We start from the raw sequence: 21,134 nt of genomic DNA, 5'->3' as shown, positions 1-21,134 counted from the left end.
ACTTCATGTTGTTTTCGATGAATCGGTTGAAAGCAACACTACATCATCCTTTGATCTATACAACAGATTGGAAAATAACAATATCCATTCTGATAGTGAAGATGAGATTCCAGTTTTTATACGGTTTGTCCATGACCAAATTGGTAATGATGACACCGAGCCGGATCAAGCTGTCCCACGGCAGGAAGCTGACACTTCAATTCAAACCGAGAAAATCGGTCGGTCTGACACTCTTGTTCAGCCCACCGATATGTCTAGACTTGATCAAGTAAACGGTGATTTGGTAGACATCCCTGAACCGAATCTCAAAAGGAACACAAATAATCCTCCTGAGCTAATTATAGGTGACCCTTCAGAACCCGTTCGAACTAGGCGACAAATACTGGAGGAATACTTCAATTCCGCCTTTATATCCCAGATTGAGCCGAAAAGAGTGGATGAAGCATTGTCAGATCCGGATTGGATCTTGGGAATGCAAGAAGAGTTAAACCAGTTTGAGAGTAACAAAGTCTGGTACCTAGTCCCTTGACCGAAAGATCAACCGGTCATAGGAACAAGATGGGTATTTAGAAATAAACTCATTGAAGACGGTTTGGTCACGAGAAACAAAACCAGATTAGTGGCAGGGATACAAACAGGAAGAAGGCATTGATTTTGAAAAATCATTTGCCCCTGTAGCTAGGATTGAAGCTATTAGGATTTTTCTAGCTTTTGCTGCATTCAAAAACTTTAAAGTTTTTCAAATGGATGTTAAAAGTGTATTTTTGAATGGTGACCTACGTGAAGAAGTATATGTTGAACAACCACCCAGTTTCAAAATTGCTGAACTGCCCAACCATGTATACCGGTTAAACAAAGCCCTATACGGTTTAAAGCAAGCCCTAGAGTCTGGTATGACACACTAACCGCATTTCTGCTAAAGCATGACTTCACCATCGGTTCGGTGGACAAAACACTTTTTAAATTTGAGAAAAAGGAACATATCCTACTTGTTCAAATATATGTAGATGATATTATCTTCGGTTCAACCGATCCTAAGCTATGTGATAAATTCTCAACCCTGATGACTAACAAATTTGAAATGAGTATGATGGGAGAATTGAGCTTCTTTCTAGGTCTTCAGGTTAAGCAACTCGAAGAAGGAACCTTCATAAGCCAACCCAAATATACAAAGGAACTTCTAAAGAAATTTGGGATGGATACGTGCTCATCAGCCGCCACTCCAATGAGCTCATCGGTCAAATTAGACAAAGATGATGACGGTCAGGCAGTAGACCTGACAGCGTACCGAGGAATCATCGGTTCTAATCTATACCTGATAGCACGTAGACCGAATATACTATTTACGGTCGGTGTGTGTGGAAGATTCTAGGCTAATCCAAAACAGTCTCACTACACAGCCGCAAAGCGAATCTTGAAATACCTGAAGGGAACTCCTGACGTCGGTTTGTGGTATCCAAATGACTCATCTTTTAACCTCACAAGTTATTCAGATGCAGAATATGCAGATTGCAAGGTTGATAGAAAAATCACCAACGGAACATGCCAATTCCTAGGTGATCAACTTGTTTCATGGCAAAGCAAGAAACAGACATCAGTGGTCACATCAACCGTAGAAGCTGAATACCTGGCAGCCGGAAGTTGTTGTTCACAACTTCTTTGGATCCAACAACAACTGAAGGATTTTGGTATCACAGCCGAAGAGTCTCCAATTTTCTGTGATAACACAAGTGCCATAGCAATCACCTACAATCCGGTTCTACACTCTAGAACCAAACACATTGACATAAGGCACTACTTCATTCGGGAACATGTCATGTTGAAGCATATCCGCTGGAATACGTATCGACAGAACAACAAGTAGTTGACATCTTCACAAAGCCTCTGCAGGAAGCTAAGTTCTCTGAATTCAGACTCACACTTGGTTTAACCGATATTAGTCAGATTATTCCTAAAATGCTTAAAAGGGAAATCGGTTCGAATAGACAAAACCGGTAGTTCCTCCTAAATTGTCGGATTCCAAATTCACTAAGGTATCTATGAAAGAACCGCTTTGTCTATTAGTTAGAGTAAACCGACCGGTTACTTAGTGCATGCACCAATTAACCGCATCAGAACGAATGACTAAAAAACCAACCGGTTTGGAAGTAGTTTATTTCGGACTATTTGGCCTCCAAACAAAAGTGGAATAATTATTTGTGTTTAAAAGTATCTGTTCTGAAAAACTACATTTTCAAATTAAAACGGTCATACCTCAAAAGATGTGAAGATACGATATCTTTCACCGTCCAGGCCTATGACCCACATCCTAGGTTGTAGACATGCTTATTTCATGCAAAATGCTTTATCCTATGGTTAATAGACATCATTACCTGCGACACACTGGATAATAAGATCATCCCTCCACTAATATATAAGTTAGGCAAACCTTAAACAAAACAATCACAAGCTCCAAATTATCCTCTCACTAAGACAAAATGTCTTAGTTTCCAAATATCCTTCAAGTGGATTTCGATTCAGCTCAAGGTACTGAGCATTACGAAGTCTTCAAGATGATTAAGTCACTTGAAGACACCGGTCTCAAACACTTTCTAGATGACAAACATATCATCTTCCCAGAAACAGTCCTGGAATTTTTCTACAATGCCAGGATTTTCTAAGGTACTCCTCACTTCGACATTCACATTCAGTCCAAGGTGGGAGGGACTGTGTTTGATTTCACAGAAAGTGATTTTGCTAGATGCTTCGACCTTCTGAAGCAAGGTCTCACCGACCTAAACGTTCCGGCTGAACTAAAGGCCGAAATCGCCTTAAGCTTTGCTCGGTCAAACCACCCTGTCAATGACCACGGTGCAAGGTCATCGCTGAGAGCTGAGTACCAGCTTCTCAACGATGTCATCGGTCGAGGCATCCTGGGAAGGGATGTGACCAACACTTACTGTACCACAGTTGTTAACATGATGTTTGCCATAACCACGGGTACGCCAGTCAACTGGTCAAGAGTGTTGTTCGATGTCCTAATCTAGATGATCGGCATTCGTTCAATCGGTCTCGTTCCTCAGATAAGCTGTCTGATTCTGGAACTGGGAGTTCCACTCTGTCCGGGCGAAGGGTTGAACTAGGCCCAGGTCATCACCAAAGAGGTCACCGACTCATTCTATGAGCGGTTTGAGAAAGCCTGGAAGAAGAGGAACCGCCACATCAACTGCAACGAACACTAAGTAATTCTTTCTTACAACCGGTCATTTTGTTGTACGCACCGGTTGTATCTTTATCTCACTATATCATGATCATCTCGGTTTCGTCTATGCTATTTTCAGTTTTTAATTATTTATCTTTCGGTTTCTTGTACTCTCCCTCATTAATGATAAGTAACTTTCAACTTCCAACTACATGAATAATTACTATCTAACAAGATTAGTTACTTTCCAACTATATTCCTTACCTTGAGCTCCGCAACCGGTCAAAAGTAACTCCTTCCCAAGGAGTTTCGGAAACATAAATATTCTCTTCATTAATAAGACAAAACTGAATTTCAACATTAAATGCTGATATTTTCCCTCCAATTTCAGATCTATATAAGGAACCCCACCTTATCAACTCAACACATCTCAAAACCAAAAATTCTTGAACTCTCTCTCTCTTGGAAAAGTTTGAATCATGTCGAGCCGAACTCTAAGGAACTTCCTGAGCATTTATTTCGACTCATGCCTTCAACATGATGATCTGGAAACAACGGAACTCATATTTGAGTCACTAATCGACACCGGTCTTGGGGATTTTCTCGAATAATCCGGACCCATACTCATTCCGGACGTAACCCAGTTCTTCAACAATGCCTCTATGAGAGGTGATTTCATTGTTTCCTCGGTGAGAGGTCACTTTGTCTTTCTGGACGAGAGCGAATTCGCTAAAATGTTCAATCTGCCCACAGAAGGGTTTTCTTACTTCCCAACCCGGGTGGGAAGCGCAGCAACCGAGTACTCGGTACTGTTCTCCGGAACCGAGGTGCCGGTAGAGAACTACGGGCTAAAAACCCGCCTTCGCCACCACATCCAGCTTCTCTACGAGATTGTCAACCGATCTATCATTTGCCAAACTCCAAACCAACACTACTCTAAGAGAGTGTTCGACATGATGACCTAAATTGTCAACAATACACCTATAAATTGGTCATCGGTCATCTTCGAAAACCTGAAACAAATGGTCGAGACAAAGAAAAGTATCGGTTACGCTCCTCACCTAAGCCGGCTCTTTCTTAAGTACCGTCCAGAATTTGGACCAGGTACATCGGCATCCCCATCGAATGTTCTCGATAAGGATGGGGTGGATGACAAGTGCTCTAGAATAGTCGTTACATAAGTTGTATTTCTATCTCTTATGTACTCTAAACGGATCAATGTACGGTTTTTATCATGTATCTTTCCTTTCAATGAATATCTATTTTAAGCTTGATGACCGGGTCAAAAATCGCAATATTAGAATATTTATCTGACTAACCGGTTAATTTCACTAAAATTACTTCATTGGAAAATCCGTTCAAACTCGAAAACCGCATCATCGCGGTTAATAAATTGCTTCATTTAAATAACGGTTACAAGAAGAACCGCTGTATCACCGGTTACATAACCGAAATCAAAAGACCGCTCAAAGTCTTTGGAGGGAAAACTCTCGCCCATCGTTTCCCGCCGATCTTTTCCAGCCCATGGTTTCCCGCTCAATGCTTTTGGAGGGAAAGTTCCCGCCTAACAGTGATGTGACGGTTCGCGGCGGTTGGAATTCCAAACCGCGACTATAAAAAGGGTCCTTAGTCATTTCTTTCATTCTCACGCGAATCGGCTTTCTCTCTCTAGCTTTCAACTCTCTCAAACATTCTCTCTTCATCTCTCGGTCCTATTATCTAAAATGGGTCGCGATTCAGTGTTGTTCAAACATATATTCCAAGTCGATTTCGAGGAAATTAGGGCAAACAGTTCGGCTCAAGCAAAGCAAGTGATATCCCGGATCTCCGAGTCCGATCTCGAACATTTTCTGGGCGGGTCATTCATATTATACCAGGATGCGGTCAATGAATTTTTCCTAAACGAATTTTTGACCGAAGGAACAATCATCGGATCCGTATTGCGGTCAACAGATCGAACTGACGGAGAAGTCGGTCGCTGAGATACTACAGCTGCCATCCGAAGGGAGAAACTTCTCGGTAAACTTAGATGAGGTGACCTTCGAGGCGGCTTGCTAGATTCTTTCAGAAATAGCGGTCCCCATCGTAGTATCCGGTAAGAAATCATCCCTTCGACCGGAGTATAGACCGCTATGTGATATCTTCACAAAATCGGTCCAGGCAAGAGGGGGAAACTTTGACAGTCTCACTCGGGCAAAGATTGAGATGATTGTCGGTTTAGTCAACGAAATCAAAATTAACTGGGCTAAGGTAGTTTTCACAAACCTGTGTGAAATGGTGGATCCGACATCCACTCGGTCATGGGGATACGCCATCCCACTTGGAAAAATCATGCGTCACCTCAACATCAACACCGGCCCTGGTGTTCTCCTATCATCCAGCAAAATTATAAAGTCCCATCAATTCAGGGACAAGAAAAAGCAAAAGAAAATCCTCCGGTTCTACAGGTGGCCGAAAGAAGAAGGCAACCGGTAAGAAAGCAGCTTTGGTCAAAGAAAAATCCGGAAGTAAGAAGGTTAGACAACCAACCGGATCGGTTGATCTGCGGTCCGACACCCCCAATGATGAAGATTCGGCATCCAGTTCTGACCGAACCGCTTCACAAAATACCGGAGGAGATCAGTCTGGTAAGGGGAAAGGACCGATAGTCGAGGAAGAATCGGTCCGACATGATGATATGTCGGCTCGGACAGACTTGGGGAGGAAGATGTCTACGCTGATGATAACACCCGGTAAACGGCTGAGGATCTCGTGAGCAGAATCATGGACGAAATACATCAGCAGGCTCACGCGACATCCGAAGTGTTCTATCAATGGATCCGAAACCGGCATCAGATACTCTACAAACACATGCTACCGAATCTCACCGTTAGTCAGAAATTCGAGAGGTTGCTTGAGATGGAGGAGGAGGTCCTCAGCCTCACAAAGGCTCAGAAAGTCACAACCGCCCTCAAACGAAACACAATGGTCGAACCGCGTGCTCGGTTACAAAGGCTCACCGAACACATTCAACGTCTACAAGAAAAGCACACTCTGGGGACACTGAACTCTCAACTTCAACTTTTGGTGTTAGAACTGCTTGCGGTCAAGGAAATGGCACTGACCGAGGAAATAACGCGGCTTGAAGCAGAGCCCGACCACCAAGAAACATCGAACTCATCCAGATCCCCCTCCTGAGGATATTGGCGGTCAGAATCCGACCGATAAAGAGCTATCCTCTCCTCCACCGGATCAGACTATCAACGTAACCGAAATCAGGACAGAAACACCTCTCACCGACCACCGAGCATCTGTTCAGACCGGGGATTCGGAACCGGCCATAACGGAAGAGAGGGTCAAGACTGTCATTGAAGAATTTGTCAACGACGCGGTTCAGCCATGGAAGAGGTAAATCAAAGAAACCGCGGCTAGAGCATTTGAGATGGCCGAAACGACAAAGGATGATCTAAATAAGGCGGTCGATCGGATCACGTCGGTTGAAACAAATTACGGTAAGACAGATCAACTGTACGGCGGTCATCTTGATCGAACCAAGGCATTGGAGGATATAACTCCGAAACTGGTGATATGGAACGGTCTCAAGAAACGACCGATCAAAGGTTGACAAAGGTCGATGAGGACCTGGCTCGATCAGGTGCCCAAGCCGGCTCAACACTTGACAGGGTAATAAACCTTGAAGAAAAGAATATAACCCTTGAAGAAAAGAATGCCAAACTTGAAGCCGATCTCAAGGCGGTAACCGAACAGGTGGCGGAGCTAATAGAAGCTAAGCTGGCTGCCGACAAGGCACTTGAAGAAACGAATGCCCTCGCTGCTCAGAAGCTCCAAGATGCCCTAGATGAGCAGACCCGGATTCAGAAGGAAACAGTAGAGGCGGATGCGAACTCTGGGGACACCGAACTCTCAACTTCAACTTTTGGTGTTAGAACTGCTTGGGGAAACAGAAGGAAACAGAAGGAAACAGCTGGGGACACCGAACTCTCAACTTCAACTTTTGGTGTTAGAACTGCTTGCGGCCAAGGAAATGGTACTGACCGAGGAAATAACGCGGCTTGAAGCAGAGCCCGAGCACCAAGAAACATCGAACTCATCCAGATCCCCTCCTGAGGATATTGGCGGTCAGAATCCGACCGATAAAGAGCTATCCTCTCCTCCACCAGATAAGACTATCAACGTAACCGAAATCAGGACAGAAACACCTCTCACCGACCACCGAGCATCTGTTCAGACCGGGGATTCGGAACCGGCCATAACGGAAGAGAGGGTCAAGACTGTCATTGAAGAATTTGTCAACGACGCGGTTCAACCATGGAAGAGGTAAATCAAATAAACCGCGGCTAGAGCATTTGAGATGGCCGAAACGACAAAGGATGATCTAAATAAGGCGGTCGATCGGATCACGTCAATTGAAACAAATTACGGTAAGATAGATCAACTGTACGGCGGTCATCTTGATCAAACCAAGGCATTGGAGGATATAACTCCGGAGCTGGTGATATGGAACGGTCTCAAGAAACGACCGATCAAAGGTTGACAAAGGTCGATGAGGACCTGGCTCGATCAGGTGCCCAAGCCGGCTCAACACTTGACAGGGTAATAAACCTTGAAGAAAAGAATATAACCCTTGAAGAAAAGAATGCCAAGCTTGAAGCCGATCTCAAGGCAGTAACCGAACAGGTGGCGGAGCTAATAGAAGCTAAGCTGGCTGCCGACAAGGCACTTGAAGAAGCGAATGCCCTCGCTGCTCAGAAGCTCCAAGATGCCCTAGATGAGCAGACCCGGATTCAGAAGGAAACAGCAGTGGCAGATGCGAACATAGCCGGACATATGCATAATCTAGAAACCAGTGCACCGGCCATAGCAGCATCCATAGCGGCTCAACAAGCCAAAGATGTTAACCGGCTAAGGGCCCAACAAGAAACGTATAACAAATTCGCCAAGGCTCACAAGAAGTCCAAGGCGGTTGCTTCCCCTTCCGTTCAGGTTATACAAAAAAGAAAAGCTGCTTCGAGGAGGGCGGAAATCACCGGACTATTGGACAGAGTCACTGACACCATTGTTGACCCTCCAACCAACCCGGTTTTTCAAGCCGAGGATGATTTCGAGGAAGAGATCGAGCCACAACTCACAAAACAGCGGTGTTTGAATGCGGTTCCAATCAGATCGATCGGTCAACCGTTCTCTCCTCACACCGGCACCTCATGCGGTCAAGGACCCTCTTCCAGGCCGGCTCAAGCGGTCAAGGGATAAACAACCGATGAATTGTTGGAACATTTCCTACCACCTAGAGCAAAGATATAGGGGCCTTGTTTACTTTCTATTTACTTACGTCTATTTCGGTTATATAAATATATAGTATTTCTGCCTTAGTATATTTCTTATATATAAAGTGATTTTTGGAAACCGGCCTACCTTTGCACTCTTACATGATTTTGAAAGTTTTAAATAAAATAATCAAAAATGGAGAAATTGATAAGATAAAATATAAAAATATAAAAATTTTCAAAATTTTTCTCAAAATTTTCAATAATTTTTTCGAAAAATTCTCCCAAGTTAATTTCCAAAAATCCGGCCAAATAAACTCTTTAAAACAAAACCGGCATATATTTGCATCCTTACATGATTTTGAATATTTTAAATAAAATAATCAAAAAGGGAGAAATTGTTAGATAAAATTAGACCGGTTAAACAAAACTTAACAAAAAATCTTGTGCAGGAATAGGCAAAGAATTCAACGGGTCAAACTACTCAACCGGTTAAGAAACTTAACCGGTCAAGCAATCAAACCGACCAAAAACCTGACCGAACAAGAAAGACAAGATCGGCCAAATCAGAAGGCCAGAATCACTGAACAGTCGGTCAATCAGAAGCTATGGAAAAACCGGAAGTCATCCGGTTAACATAAACAACCGACCAGCACAAATAGATACTTCGGGTATCTGTTGAGAATGATACCGAAGGAACAGACTTAGTATTGCCATATTCATACAAGTCTGAGGACAATCTGCAGGCTGCAGAAGACCGTCCTACAAGATATTTCCACTCCAGGATAAATCAGAAAGGCAATCTTCCAGGTACAGGCAACTGTCCAACCGACAGTTGCCATATTGAGTAAAAGACAAACCTAACCGGTTTGACCTTCACTGGAAGACTAGACCGTCAGGTCTGAAGACTAGACCGCCAGGTCTGAAGACTAGACCGCCAGGTCTGAATCATTGAACCTCTGCTCAACCAATCAGATTCAAGGAAATGAAATGTGACCGTTGGCACATTTCACCTATAAAAGAAGGAGCTGAAGAGGATTAAATGCGGGTTACAAGTTCTGAATTTTCTACAGCCTAAGTAAAAAGATTGTGTTCTATCTCTAGAAAGCTTAAGCGCTTATTTGAAGTGTACTTACAAGTTCGGTTAAAATTGTACGGGTGTTATCGAGCAGGAAGTAAGTCTCGATCGGATTGTGTTTGTATTCCTTAGTGAATATCCTTCTCGCGGTTTCGAGAGGAAGGGGTGACGTAGGAGTTTCATCTCCGAACATCCATAAAAACTTGTCTTGTCATTTACTTTCCGCATGCTTTACTTTCTAACCGATCTGCACTAACCTACTAATACCGCTCTAACCGATTCAACATCACCTAAACCGAATTACTAAGCTCCAAAACCGACCCAGCAATCTCCAAACCTATCCTATTCAAATCTGGTTCTACCTATCTCGTGTGTGTGTGCTGCTTCAACCTGAAACAAACCACTTCCGCGCTTGAACTCGGTTCAAGGGTTTGTGACAGTTTGTGTAGTATTGAAACCCCGGTGTTAATCTTTAACTGGATTAATCACCACCTTTGAGTGAGACGCGCTAACCGGCCAACCCCGGTCCCCCAACCGCGACCTAGATCCTAACAAAATTTTTCTGCGAGCATCACACATAAATCCTGCAGTATAAATAAACTATATATATATATATATATAATAAATAATTAAATTAAAATAAGAAAATAATCTTTCAAATATAAAATTTTAAAAAAGTCTCCATATTTAACCGATAAAAGTTTTATATTAAACTCATCTTCTTTCCTAACACAAGAAATCATTATTTTATAGATTTAAAATTTTTCTTACTAAAAACCTCCACCATTCTCTGTTTGATACTGTATCCGCAATAGAGTATAACTATAAGGGATCATCCACATCATACATGTCATCAAGAACTTTGGAGCATTCATCTAAGTTCGGTTGATCCGCTTCTTTTAAATTCTTAAGAAATTTTAATAATTAATTATCAATATTTTTATCTTTGTTTGTCTTGTCGTTAAGGCTTTGAAAGTTTGATGTTAGTGAGAGATGCAAGACTATTAGGTATTGTAACCCCTGTGAATACCTTGTCTCGGAAAATCTCGAGTTTCAATAAATTTTAATATAGGTTTGGGTATCGAGTATCATTTGAACAAAACATTATCGAGTATCATTTTAATATATTAATAAAATTATACGTTTACAAACGCATATTTAACAAGATATTCTTTTAAGTTCCCGTTAAAAACAGTCTCTACTTTATAAAGTCTTGTCTTTTAAAAAATTGTTTTATTACGTTTTGTTAGGAAATGAGTCAACAATAACAGGGGGTTGACCAAGTATTGTTAACCGCGAAAAACCTTCACTTCGATATTAACTTTGTGAGAAGTTAATATATGTTTTATTCTTCACAACTCTTCATAAACTCTTGAACAAAATCAAGTGCAGAACTGTTTGTTTAGACTTGAAACGACATAAAAATGGTTGGAAGATTCGGAATGTAAAGAACACAAGAAACAAAATTTGTTTATGGATGTTCGGAGCAAACTCTCATACGTCATCCCGTCTTCTCAACCTCGAGAAGGATTCCACTTGATGTTTTGATTTGAATAGAACCTCTACACAAATCTAGTAAGAAAACAGGTCTTAAACACTGCCTATTTCTGAAGTCCAAGCTCATACAACACTTTTTGAATATATACTATCTATTCAACTTACAAGGAACTCAAAATTAAAGAAAAGTGATACAATAATTTTCGGTATGAACAATTTCTCACAGAAAAATACTAAGGCAAAAACTTGAATATATATTTGTAGAGAGAGAATTTTAATTAGTAAGAGAGCCAAGAGCATCAAAGTCTACTTTTTGATTAGATATTCTTTTATATCCAAGGCACAACAACGGTCAGATCTTCTTCAATGGACACTTGTCCTCCTTCCGTTGGATGTGTGTCATGATAGTACATCAGAGAACATTCCTGAAATCGTAGTGTACATGATAGTATATCACATGCAATTTGATTGATAGCGCATATGTGGTAGTTTCGGGTTGTCGGATGCGCATATGTGGCAGTTTCGGTTTGGCGGATGCATTGTTAATTTCGGTCAGTCGGATGCGCATACGTGGCAGTTTCGTTATTTGCAATTTGAATGATTACGCATACGTGGCAGTTTCGATTTGCCGGATGCATTGTTCATTTCGGTCAGCCGGTGGCGCATACATGGTAGTTTTAGTATTTGCTCAACTTCCGTTTTTCCTCATCCAGTCGAATGCACTATAGAGAGAGCCAAACTGGACACGCACAACTAAACTTGCATCCAGAAATAATAAAACTCTAATTATTATTTGCACCTAGTGAGATTCGAATTCTGGTCACCAGTGTGACAGGAGGACGTACTTACCACTATACTACAACACCTTGTTGTTATCTTTATATATATATTTATACAGTTGATATGAATTAACAATTATGTATATATATATATCATATTTTAACTTATATATAATTAAAACATAGTTTTATCCATTCATTATCAAAGCCATTTCATAAATTATAATCTAACAATTTCTACATGAAACGACTATGCATGCTCAAAAAAAAAATCTGAGTATATTGTTCTCACCGAGACAATTTCGACTAACACAGTCGTGTCTCTTTAAATGCATGATTAGAATAAGTTTTAAAACAAATAACTTATTTAATCTCATTATACATATGACCTTCATTTTCTGTCATTATGAATCACATAATTTCTATAAAAGAAATCATTAGGATACCCAATTCATTTCATAATTTTTACATAAGAAATTATAATGATTTCAACTTTCATGATTAATGTCATTTAGACAAATCATATTATATATTTATATATATATATATTTTATAAAAATCATTATGAACACATTAATCTCATAATTTTTACACAAGAAAATTATAATGATTTCCACATCAAGACTGAAGTCTGATTTCTACCAAGAAATCATTGACTACTCATTCATCTCAAAATTTCTACACAAGAAATTAGAATGATTTCAACATCAATGACTTTAACAATTGACTACCCATTCATCTCATAATTTCTGCACAAGAAATTAAAATGGTTTCAACATCATTGACAATCTCATTCATCTCATAATTTCTACACAAAAAATTGGAATGGATTTTAACATCAATGACCATAGTTATTTTAGTAAATCTAATTTCTACAAAAAGAAATCAAATCATCTCATCAATTGGATTCAAACACAGGACCTCCTTTCCATCACGCACCATTGCGCCTGAACTTTGAACCACTACACCAATGCGCCATTTCATTGTTGTACCGCTTTTATGACCTTTTGTCTTCTTTTTTAGAGACAACTTATACATCATATTTAACTAGACTCTGTCAACAAATGAATATATATACATTTAAAACGATAACTTATTACCAGAATAAAATGTAATATATAAAACAATGTATAAATAAAGATATCATCTCTCTTTATTTATTAAATCATCCTACCACATTCTTATTAATTATATTGCTTAATTAAAAAGAAGGTATATATTATAATTAATTATTTTAAAACTGAAACCATATGTTTCAATTATAATTAATTTTAACACCATAAATTTTATAAGAATTGAAAGCTAACATATTAGTTACTTTCTTATTTTTATTCATTATTATTAATAATTTTAATAACCAAAAAAATCTTTAAATAAGACTAGAACAAATTAAATTATTGTGTTCTAATTTATTTTCTATATAACATTTGTATAATGAATATACAAATTAATATTTCTTCAGAAAATTTTCATATCAAAATATATTAGCTTATAAAACTAAGCTTTAACAGCATAAAAACATATGTGTTAATAATCAAACATATTTATATGCAATAAAGACTTATCTTTATTTGTAGATTCTTCTATTCCTTTAGATGAACAACTTTATCTTGTCGAAATAAGCCATCATCTGTTTTATAACATCATAACTCGTATTCCTGAAACATCAAAGACAAAAATTTCGATGGCACAAGCTACTAAATAACTTAGCACATGGAAACAGTTTTAAGATTGTTAGAAATAATGTCTTGAAATAACAGAAAATATATATAAAATGATGTTACAAATAAATTAAATAAATACAATATTTTAAGAATGAAATCACCAGATAAAATGTTGATTCGAGGCATGTGTTAGACACATTTCCCTTAAAACAGTTCCATCGTCTCCCGTTTGTGCTGGAGCTTATCATAGATGGCTGTCTCCCAGGGTACAACGAATCCAGTAGTGATTCTGCACTAAAATCATTACTCGTCGAACTTGATCAGCGTACCTGAACTATCACCGGGTTTCAACGGAAAATATCGAGCGAAGAACTCGAAGAACACTCAAAAAATAAGAAGATGGATTTTGGAATTCTAGAGTGAGAAAGAATGAAATGATGAAGTGAGTTTTTGATTAGAGATGAGAGGTCTTATATTGTTGAAAAGTTAAACCATTAAATAAAATCGTCATTTGATCCAACGGTTGACATCGTTTTTCTTTTCATTATAGAGTAATTGTTTTCCAAAACGATTAAGGCATTTACAATTCAATACTAACGTTACATGGTTTTCCAATTTGTTAATAATAATATTAATTATCATAACAAATAATAATAATAACAAACTCATGTAATTTACACTACAAATTAACAACATTTTGTTAATTGGTCATCAAGGCATTTTAGATCAGTTAATTTAAATTAATTGATTTAAATTATACATTTGGATTAAATTTCACCTTTTAATTCACGTTTGAATTTCATGTGAATTTGATTTGATTTTATTACTCATATTCTAATTTCCATTCATTAATGGAATTTATAGAATTAGTTTAAAACTTCCAACAGATGGATGATGGAACAGCTAACTCAAATGCGTACACCAGCACCTTAGTCGTGGTCGAGGATGAGGGCTCATATTCATTCCTAGATTTCATCTCGAATTCATGGACTTTCATATCGACAAACATGTCGTGCAACTCCATCTTGTGGAGGTTTCTGGACTCTCTCATCACTATTGACTTGATGTCTCAAGCACTGAGAAGCGCCTTCAACGCCTTAACGATGACTTCTTTTTTGCCATAGACCTTTCCCAGAGTGGAAAGTTCAATGACAATGCTGGTGAAATATTCGTCAAACTCGTTCATCGACTCCCCTGGGAGTATCTTGATGCTATCAAACTTTTGAGTGATTTCATAATCATTTCTCATATATTAATAATTGATTAGGAATACATGATGTTGATCTCCATTATCAATTCAATTTCCAATATATATAAAATAATTATCTCATCTAATTTTGTAAAAAAAATAAATAAAACAAAAATAATTGTTTATATTATTATCAAAATTTAACAACTAATTAAAATAAAGTATGTAAATATTATTTTTAAATAACAATATAATTATTTAATTATTTAAAATTTTCTATTTATCTATAATCAAATTAGGACATTGAAATATTTTTATTTTGTAATATATAATAAAAAAATTAATTAATGAATTTAGAAAGATATTTAGATATCAATTAATTAGATTTCTTTCTTTCTATGAATATTCATAATGTTCCTATGCGAATTTTGTTTACTTAAATCTATAAATAGACTCCTCTAATCTAAGAAAAATTAAACATTTTATCTATTCATTACATATTATATCTCCCGTGTTTTATCTTTATCTAATCATGGTCAAAACAAACAAAGGGCGTCAAAGAATCACCATGGCCAAAATGAAGAACGAGAGTAATCTTAAGGTGACATTCTGTAAAAGAAAAAGTGGGCTTTTCAAGAAATTCAACGAGCTTATCACACTATGTGGGGCTGAAGTTTTACTTCTAGTATTTTCACCAACAAACAGAGTGTTCTCCTACGGTCATCCCAATCATCCCAATGTAGATGAAATAGTTGGGCGATTATTTGGTTCATCCTCTCCGACGGGGCTTTCCTGTGAAACTCAACAAATGATTGAATCTTATCGGTCATCAAACATTAGGGAACTAAATGCTAACGTGATGCAGGTTGAGGAATTGATGGAGGTTGAGGAGCAGCATGCGAAGCAGATAAATCACGACAAGAAAGTTGGGCAGGATCAAAGATGGTGGGAGAGATCGAATAAAGAGATGAGTTATCAACAACTTGAACATCTCAAGATGTCTCTATTGAATTTAAATGCCATTGTGACCCAAAAGTTGTTGGAGTTTTCTAACCCCTAAACTCAAACTTGTTTAGGGTAAATAATTATTATTGTGATAAGTTATTAATAAATTTATCTTGTTGTTTTTATTTATTATAATTTTAATTGTTATTGTTTTGATTCATGTTTGTGTTATGAATTTTATTTTAATTTATTTATGTGTTTGTAACCATATTTTTTGTATTTTAATATTTTTTTTTGTTTTCATACTATTATCGATTAAGTTTTATGTGATTCGATGAGAAAAAACTATTGAGAAAAAAAAATAAAACGATAATGTCACATTTTTATCGTAAAATAAATAATCGAATATCTCAATCTTCATTATAGTTAAAGATCTCATCTTTTTTTGATCTCCAACCATAGAATACACTTTAATGCTAAATTCAAAATTTTATAAAGTATATCATAATATATAAAAATATCTTAATTTAAAATATAATTTTTTATTTTAATAAATAAAAATCTTATTTTAATTTCCTATCTTTATTATCATAAATTTTGAATTAAAATCGGTTACAAATTAACAATTATTTATTTTTCATGATAATTGATTAGATAGTTATTACTTAGTTAATAGAGAATTACATGTTTATGTGTGAAATGAGTAGGCCTGATGATATCGTTGGAAATGAGATTCTCATGTGTTGCTGGTTAGATTCCCTTTCCTTTGAATACCTACCAAGAAGCAATAGAGATGGCTTGATTATAAAGATGATAGTTTTCTTTCCCTCATTAATTTTGAAAAGTAATTTTCTGTTTTTTCTCTTAATTACATTTTATAAAGTAATTATTCAACCACACATATTTTATTCTCCCTCATTTGGTCTCAATATCTTTATAAATATTTAAGAAGATAATATACAAAATATTGTAAATCATTTTTTAGTTAACTTTTAATTATATATTATATTATTTCATATATAAATAATATATATTCTTTTAAATCTTAACACCATAATTAAACTATTTAATTATATTATTTACTTCATAAATAAATAATATTATTTTTAAATCTTAATTCAATAATTAAATCTTTTTAATTATGTATATATTATTTAATTTTATAAATCAATATTATATTAATTAATATTTATATCTATTAATAATTAATAATTAATGAATAACAATCATTTTCTTTGATATAATTTATAAACTCTTAGTTTGTTTCCTCGTAGGACTCAATTATAATTGTTATAAGTTTTACCATATTAATCCTAATGGTCTTCTAGAAAAGCACTATGACTCTTAAAATAATTGGATTAAATTATCTTAAATAATTATTCAATTCAAAATTAGTATTGCACGTTAAATTAAATGCAAGGGGATGGTCGGACAATAAAAAATTTGATACTTCTCTAGCGTGGAAATTCAATCAAGACGACACACGCAAATGTTTGGTCGTATGAGGATCATAAATGAGCTTCATTTTTGCTTTGTAAGATTAAATCAACTTCTAGATATTTCACCTAGATATTTCTTGATGAGGTGAAATATCTACTTTATTATGATGTTGTTGAATATACTCTATTAAGTTTTTATATTAGATTTTGATTAAGATTTGTGAAGTTTATTGTGAATTCTTTTTTATTTTTTCTTATTTTAGGTTTAAACTTTTAATAATTAAATATTGACTTCTTACTAAGAAAGTTTTTAAATTATTATTGGATTTCTCAAATGATATTATTTGAGTTAATTAAGATTAAATCTAAGTATATGTCTATTATTTTGAATGTCATCTCTAGTTATGATAAATTATAAAACTTGTACTATTGTTTTTTATTTATTTAGTAAGCTTGTTTCATTATAATCCAAGCTTGCATATGAAAAATGATGTCAAAGATTTTATGAGACATTTTATGTTTTTATAATGTCATCTTATTTGGTATGGATTATAAAAAACACTTTTTTTTAATTAAATTAACATATTAGAATATTTTTTATATAAATATAAAAATAAATAAATACAATTTATATTTAATTCACTTTTACATTTTTTTTAATTAAATACAACTAAAATAATTGAATTAATTATAATAAAATAAACAATATTATTGAATAATATTAAGTTCACAGTTTAAAAAAATATAATTAATATTTAGTTTGGAATGTAAAAACCTAATATTAATTCAATTCATATAGGAATGTAAAAACCTAATATTAATTCAATTCATATAGGTATGAAGGAATAAAATGATAAATATAGTTTAGATTAATACATATAGGTTTGACCCGTTTCCTCATACTATATATCAATGATTTAATTATTCTTTTTCATTTTCTATTCATAATACTTAATATAACCATTGTGGATGGAAGAATATCTTAGACAAGTTTTTCCAATTGAGTGTAGATAGTAACGAATAATGATGAAACATGATTTGCAAACACAAACCCAATTACACAAATTTAAAAGATAATTTACATATAGTTCTCCAAACATCATTTCAAATGAGCCCTAATTTGAATGAATCTATAGAGAGCAAAACACTTACATAAGAACTATACACCAAATGGGTAAGTGGTTCCTGAATTCAATCTAATACCTAAGTCGTAATAAAAACTTAACTTGAAAGACTAAGAACAGAGGGAATAAAATAAACAATGTATTGTTGAAACATAACTTAATGTAAATTCAGTTATCAAAAGCATATTAATAGAATGTTAGATTAAATTAAATAAAGAAAAAGGAAAACTAATTAAAAGAGAAATAATTAGTTAAGGAAAAACATCTTAATAAACTTAGGTAAATAAGTTTAATTCAATATGACATAGTTTTAATGATAAGGTCTGCACAAAACGAAGTTGTAATCTGAACAAAACATAACTATGGTCTGAACAAGAACTAAGTTGTGTAATTTGCCTTTGTGCAGCTACTGCCCAAAAGACGTATGTCTTTAGATGCAGTCTAAAGAAAGAGCGAGCAGACATAGTCTGAATTTCATCAGACGGGTTGTCTAAAGAAGTCCGCGAGAAGACGTAGTCTGAACTTCATCAGACGGGCTGTTTAAAGAAGTGCGTGAGAAGACGTGTATGACTCAATAGACGGGTTGTCTAAAGAAGTGCGCGAGCAGACATAGTCTGAACTTTATCAGACGGGTTGTCTGAAAAAATACACGAGCAGACGTCTAGGACTCAACAAACGCTCTATTCTGAAGAAGCGCAAACAGATGTCTAGGTTTCAAAGAACGCTCTAGTCTTAAGAAGCGCTTGCAGACGTCTAGGCTTCAATAGACGCTATGGTCTAAAGAAGCGCTAACAGACGTCTAGGCTTCAACAGACGCTCTGGTCTGAAGAAGCGCTAGTAGACGTGAAGGCTTCAACAGACGTTCTAGTCTGAAGAAGCGCTAGCAGACTATTATGATCGGGATAGCCGAAAGAGACTTGGTGTCTCTTTAGGTCGAACGCTTACACAACACGCCGGTTGATACTAACTCGGTTAGAAGTTGATATCGATCTCAATACTACACAAATCGTCAAAAACTCCTGAACCAAGTTCAAGTACAAAAATGTTTGTTTCTATTTGAAGCAACACACACACGGATTGGACAGCAATAGAAGGGTATGAAATGGAGAAGAAATACAATACAAGATTTATGGATGTTCGGAGATAAAGCTCCTGCATCACCCTTCTTCTCAAACATTGAGAAGGATATTCACTAAGAATATTTAACACACTTTACAATACGTCAAATAACCAAGGCTTATTTACTACTCGTTATTGACATACAACTTTCACTTCTTACACAAAATGAATGGAATTGTAATATCCTTAGCACTTTGGACAGTATCTAAACAAGAACAGTTTAGGCTTTGATTCAATTCTAAAATATGTTGTCTCACTGTCTTGTATATCTTCTTGGGTATATCTTTTAGGTATGTTGCTGCTGTTCTTCAAGATTCTCTTAAATAATGAAATATGACAACAGTCATATTTCTCATTCAATGGATACTTACATGGTAATCCTTGATTCTGATTGGTCAGTCAAGAAGGTACATCATGACATTAAATGCGCTTGATACTTCTCAAGAAACATATTAGACGGCAGGTTTGTCTTCTATTGATTTAATCATCTGAAGTAGTTTGAAAAATACCTACTCCTTGGGGACTATTGTTGGACTTATACCAAAATAGGTATCTGATCACTTTTGGCAGTGTTTTGCTTCCCAATGTCTATCATCAGACTTGTATCAAAATGGAAATAACAGTTTGTATATTTGAAAGCTTCCTTCTGCATATTCCCAAAGTATTCTGAATTACACCAAAATGGAAACTTCCAGTTGTTCTCAATTTAAATCTCCTACTATATGATTGATTCCACATCTTTGATTTGATCGGTCAAGCTGTCGGTCATTTTATGTATTGTATAGAAGCTTAGGATTGCACCAATTATTTTACCGAAAAGATCACTGGTTGCGCCGACTTTTCAATATCGGTGGACCGAACATACTAAGGAAGAATAGAAGATGATTTCTCTTTGAGGTATAAATGATAGGTTTACTGATCATACAACTGAGCGGTAAAATCGATTTTCACTGCCGAGTCGATCCTCTACTTGTTTCGTTTTAAAGATAGTCGAATAGATACTTTGATAAGATAATCCTGGTTTGCACCGCCTTTGTAATATCGGTCGACCGGACTAGAGTGATAAAGTTGTTTTGAGGATATGACCAAATTCTGCATCTCCTGCACAAACGGTGGATTTGGTTAGGTTCTTCAAATATTTAATTACCTGCTACTTAACTCTCTATTTTATCTAACATAGACGTCTAGGCTTTAAAAGAAGACTAAAACAACACCCGCTCATCTTCCCTACTCATCACCCGACAAGCGACAGTCTGTCACATTAGCACACACAATAATCAACAGAATAATTCCACATGTTAATATTCAGATTCGACCGTTACATTAATTAACGTGTATCATTTATACAAACCTTCTAAAAAGCTCAATAGTCACACGCCATTCAAGTAGGGCTACGATAATCAAATGCGTCTACAACACTGAAGTAGAGCTACGCTACATCAGAACGCGGAGCTCTACAACACTCCATCATTGAATGCAAAGAGGTTGTGACTCATATATATATGTGGATCTTAATCAAGAAGGTGTTGGATATATTACCGCTTTTATTCAAGATTACTCTCTCATTATCCCAATTGTAATTCGTATACTATGTACTTTCCATTAAGATAAGCTGAGAGTGAAATTGTTGTAATATTTGTTAAGAATGTTCAGCATTATAAGTTGAACAGAGAGTGTCTGTTCAATAGAGTGAGATTTAGAAGTTCAGAACAGCCATTGTTAAGTCATGGGTTTCTGATCAAGGTTGTGTAGAGGCTATAAAAGTTAAAGTCTTCTATTGTATTCTTTTGGTAAAAGAAGAAGGGGTGACGTAAGAGTTTTTATCTCCTAACATCTATAAACAAATCTGTGTCCA

At 36.0% G+C, this 21,134-nt stretch overlaps 1 protein-coding gene across 1 annotated transcript; it reads left to right on the top strand.

The window, feature by feature from the left end:
- The first annotated feature begins 15,220 nt into the window (after positions 1-15,220).
- Positions 15,221-15,712, top strand: LOC124915864 (agamous-like MADS-box protein AGL62). The gene has a single exon (XM_047456613.1). The coding sequence runs from the start codon at positions 15,221-15,223 to the stop codon at positions 15,710-15,712; it is 492 nt and encodes a 163-aa protein (XP_047312569.1).
- Positions 15,713-21,134: the final 5,422 nt, after the last annotated feature.

Source organism: Impatiens glandulifera, chromosome 9, assembly GCF_907164915.1.
Source record: "Impatiens glandulifera chromosome 9, dImpGla2.1, whole genome shotgun sequence".
Taxonomy (NCBI): Eukaryota; Viridiplantae; Streptophyta; class Magnoliopsida; order Ericales; family Balsaminaceae; genus Impatiens; species Impatiens glandulifera.
The sequence above is the reverse complement of the archived record's forward strand: the minus strand, read 5'-3'. Positions and strand labels throughout refer to the sequence as shown.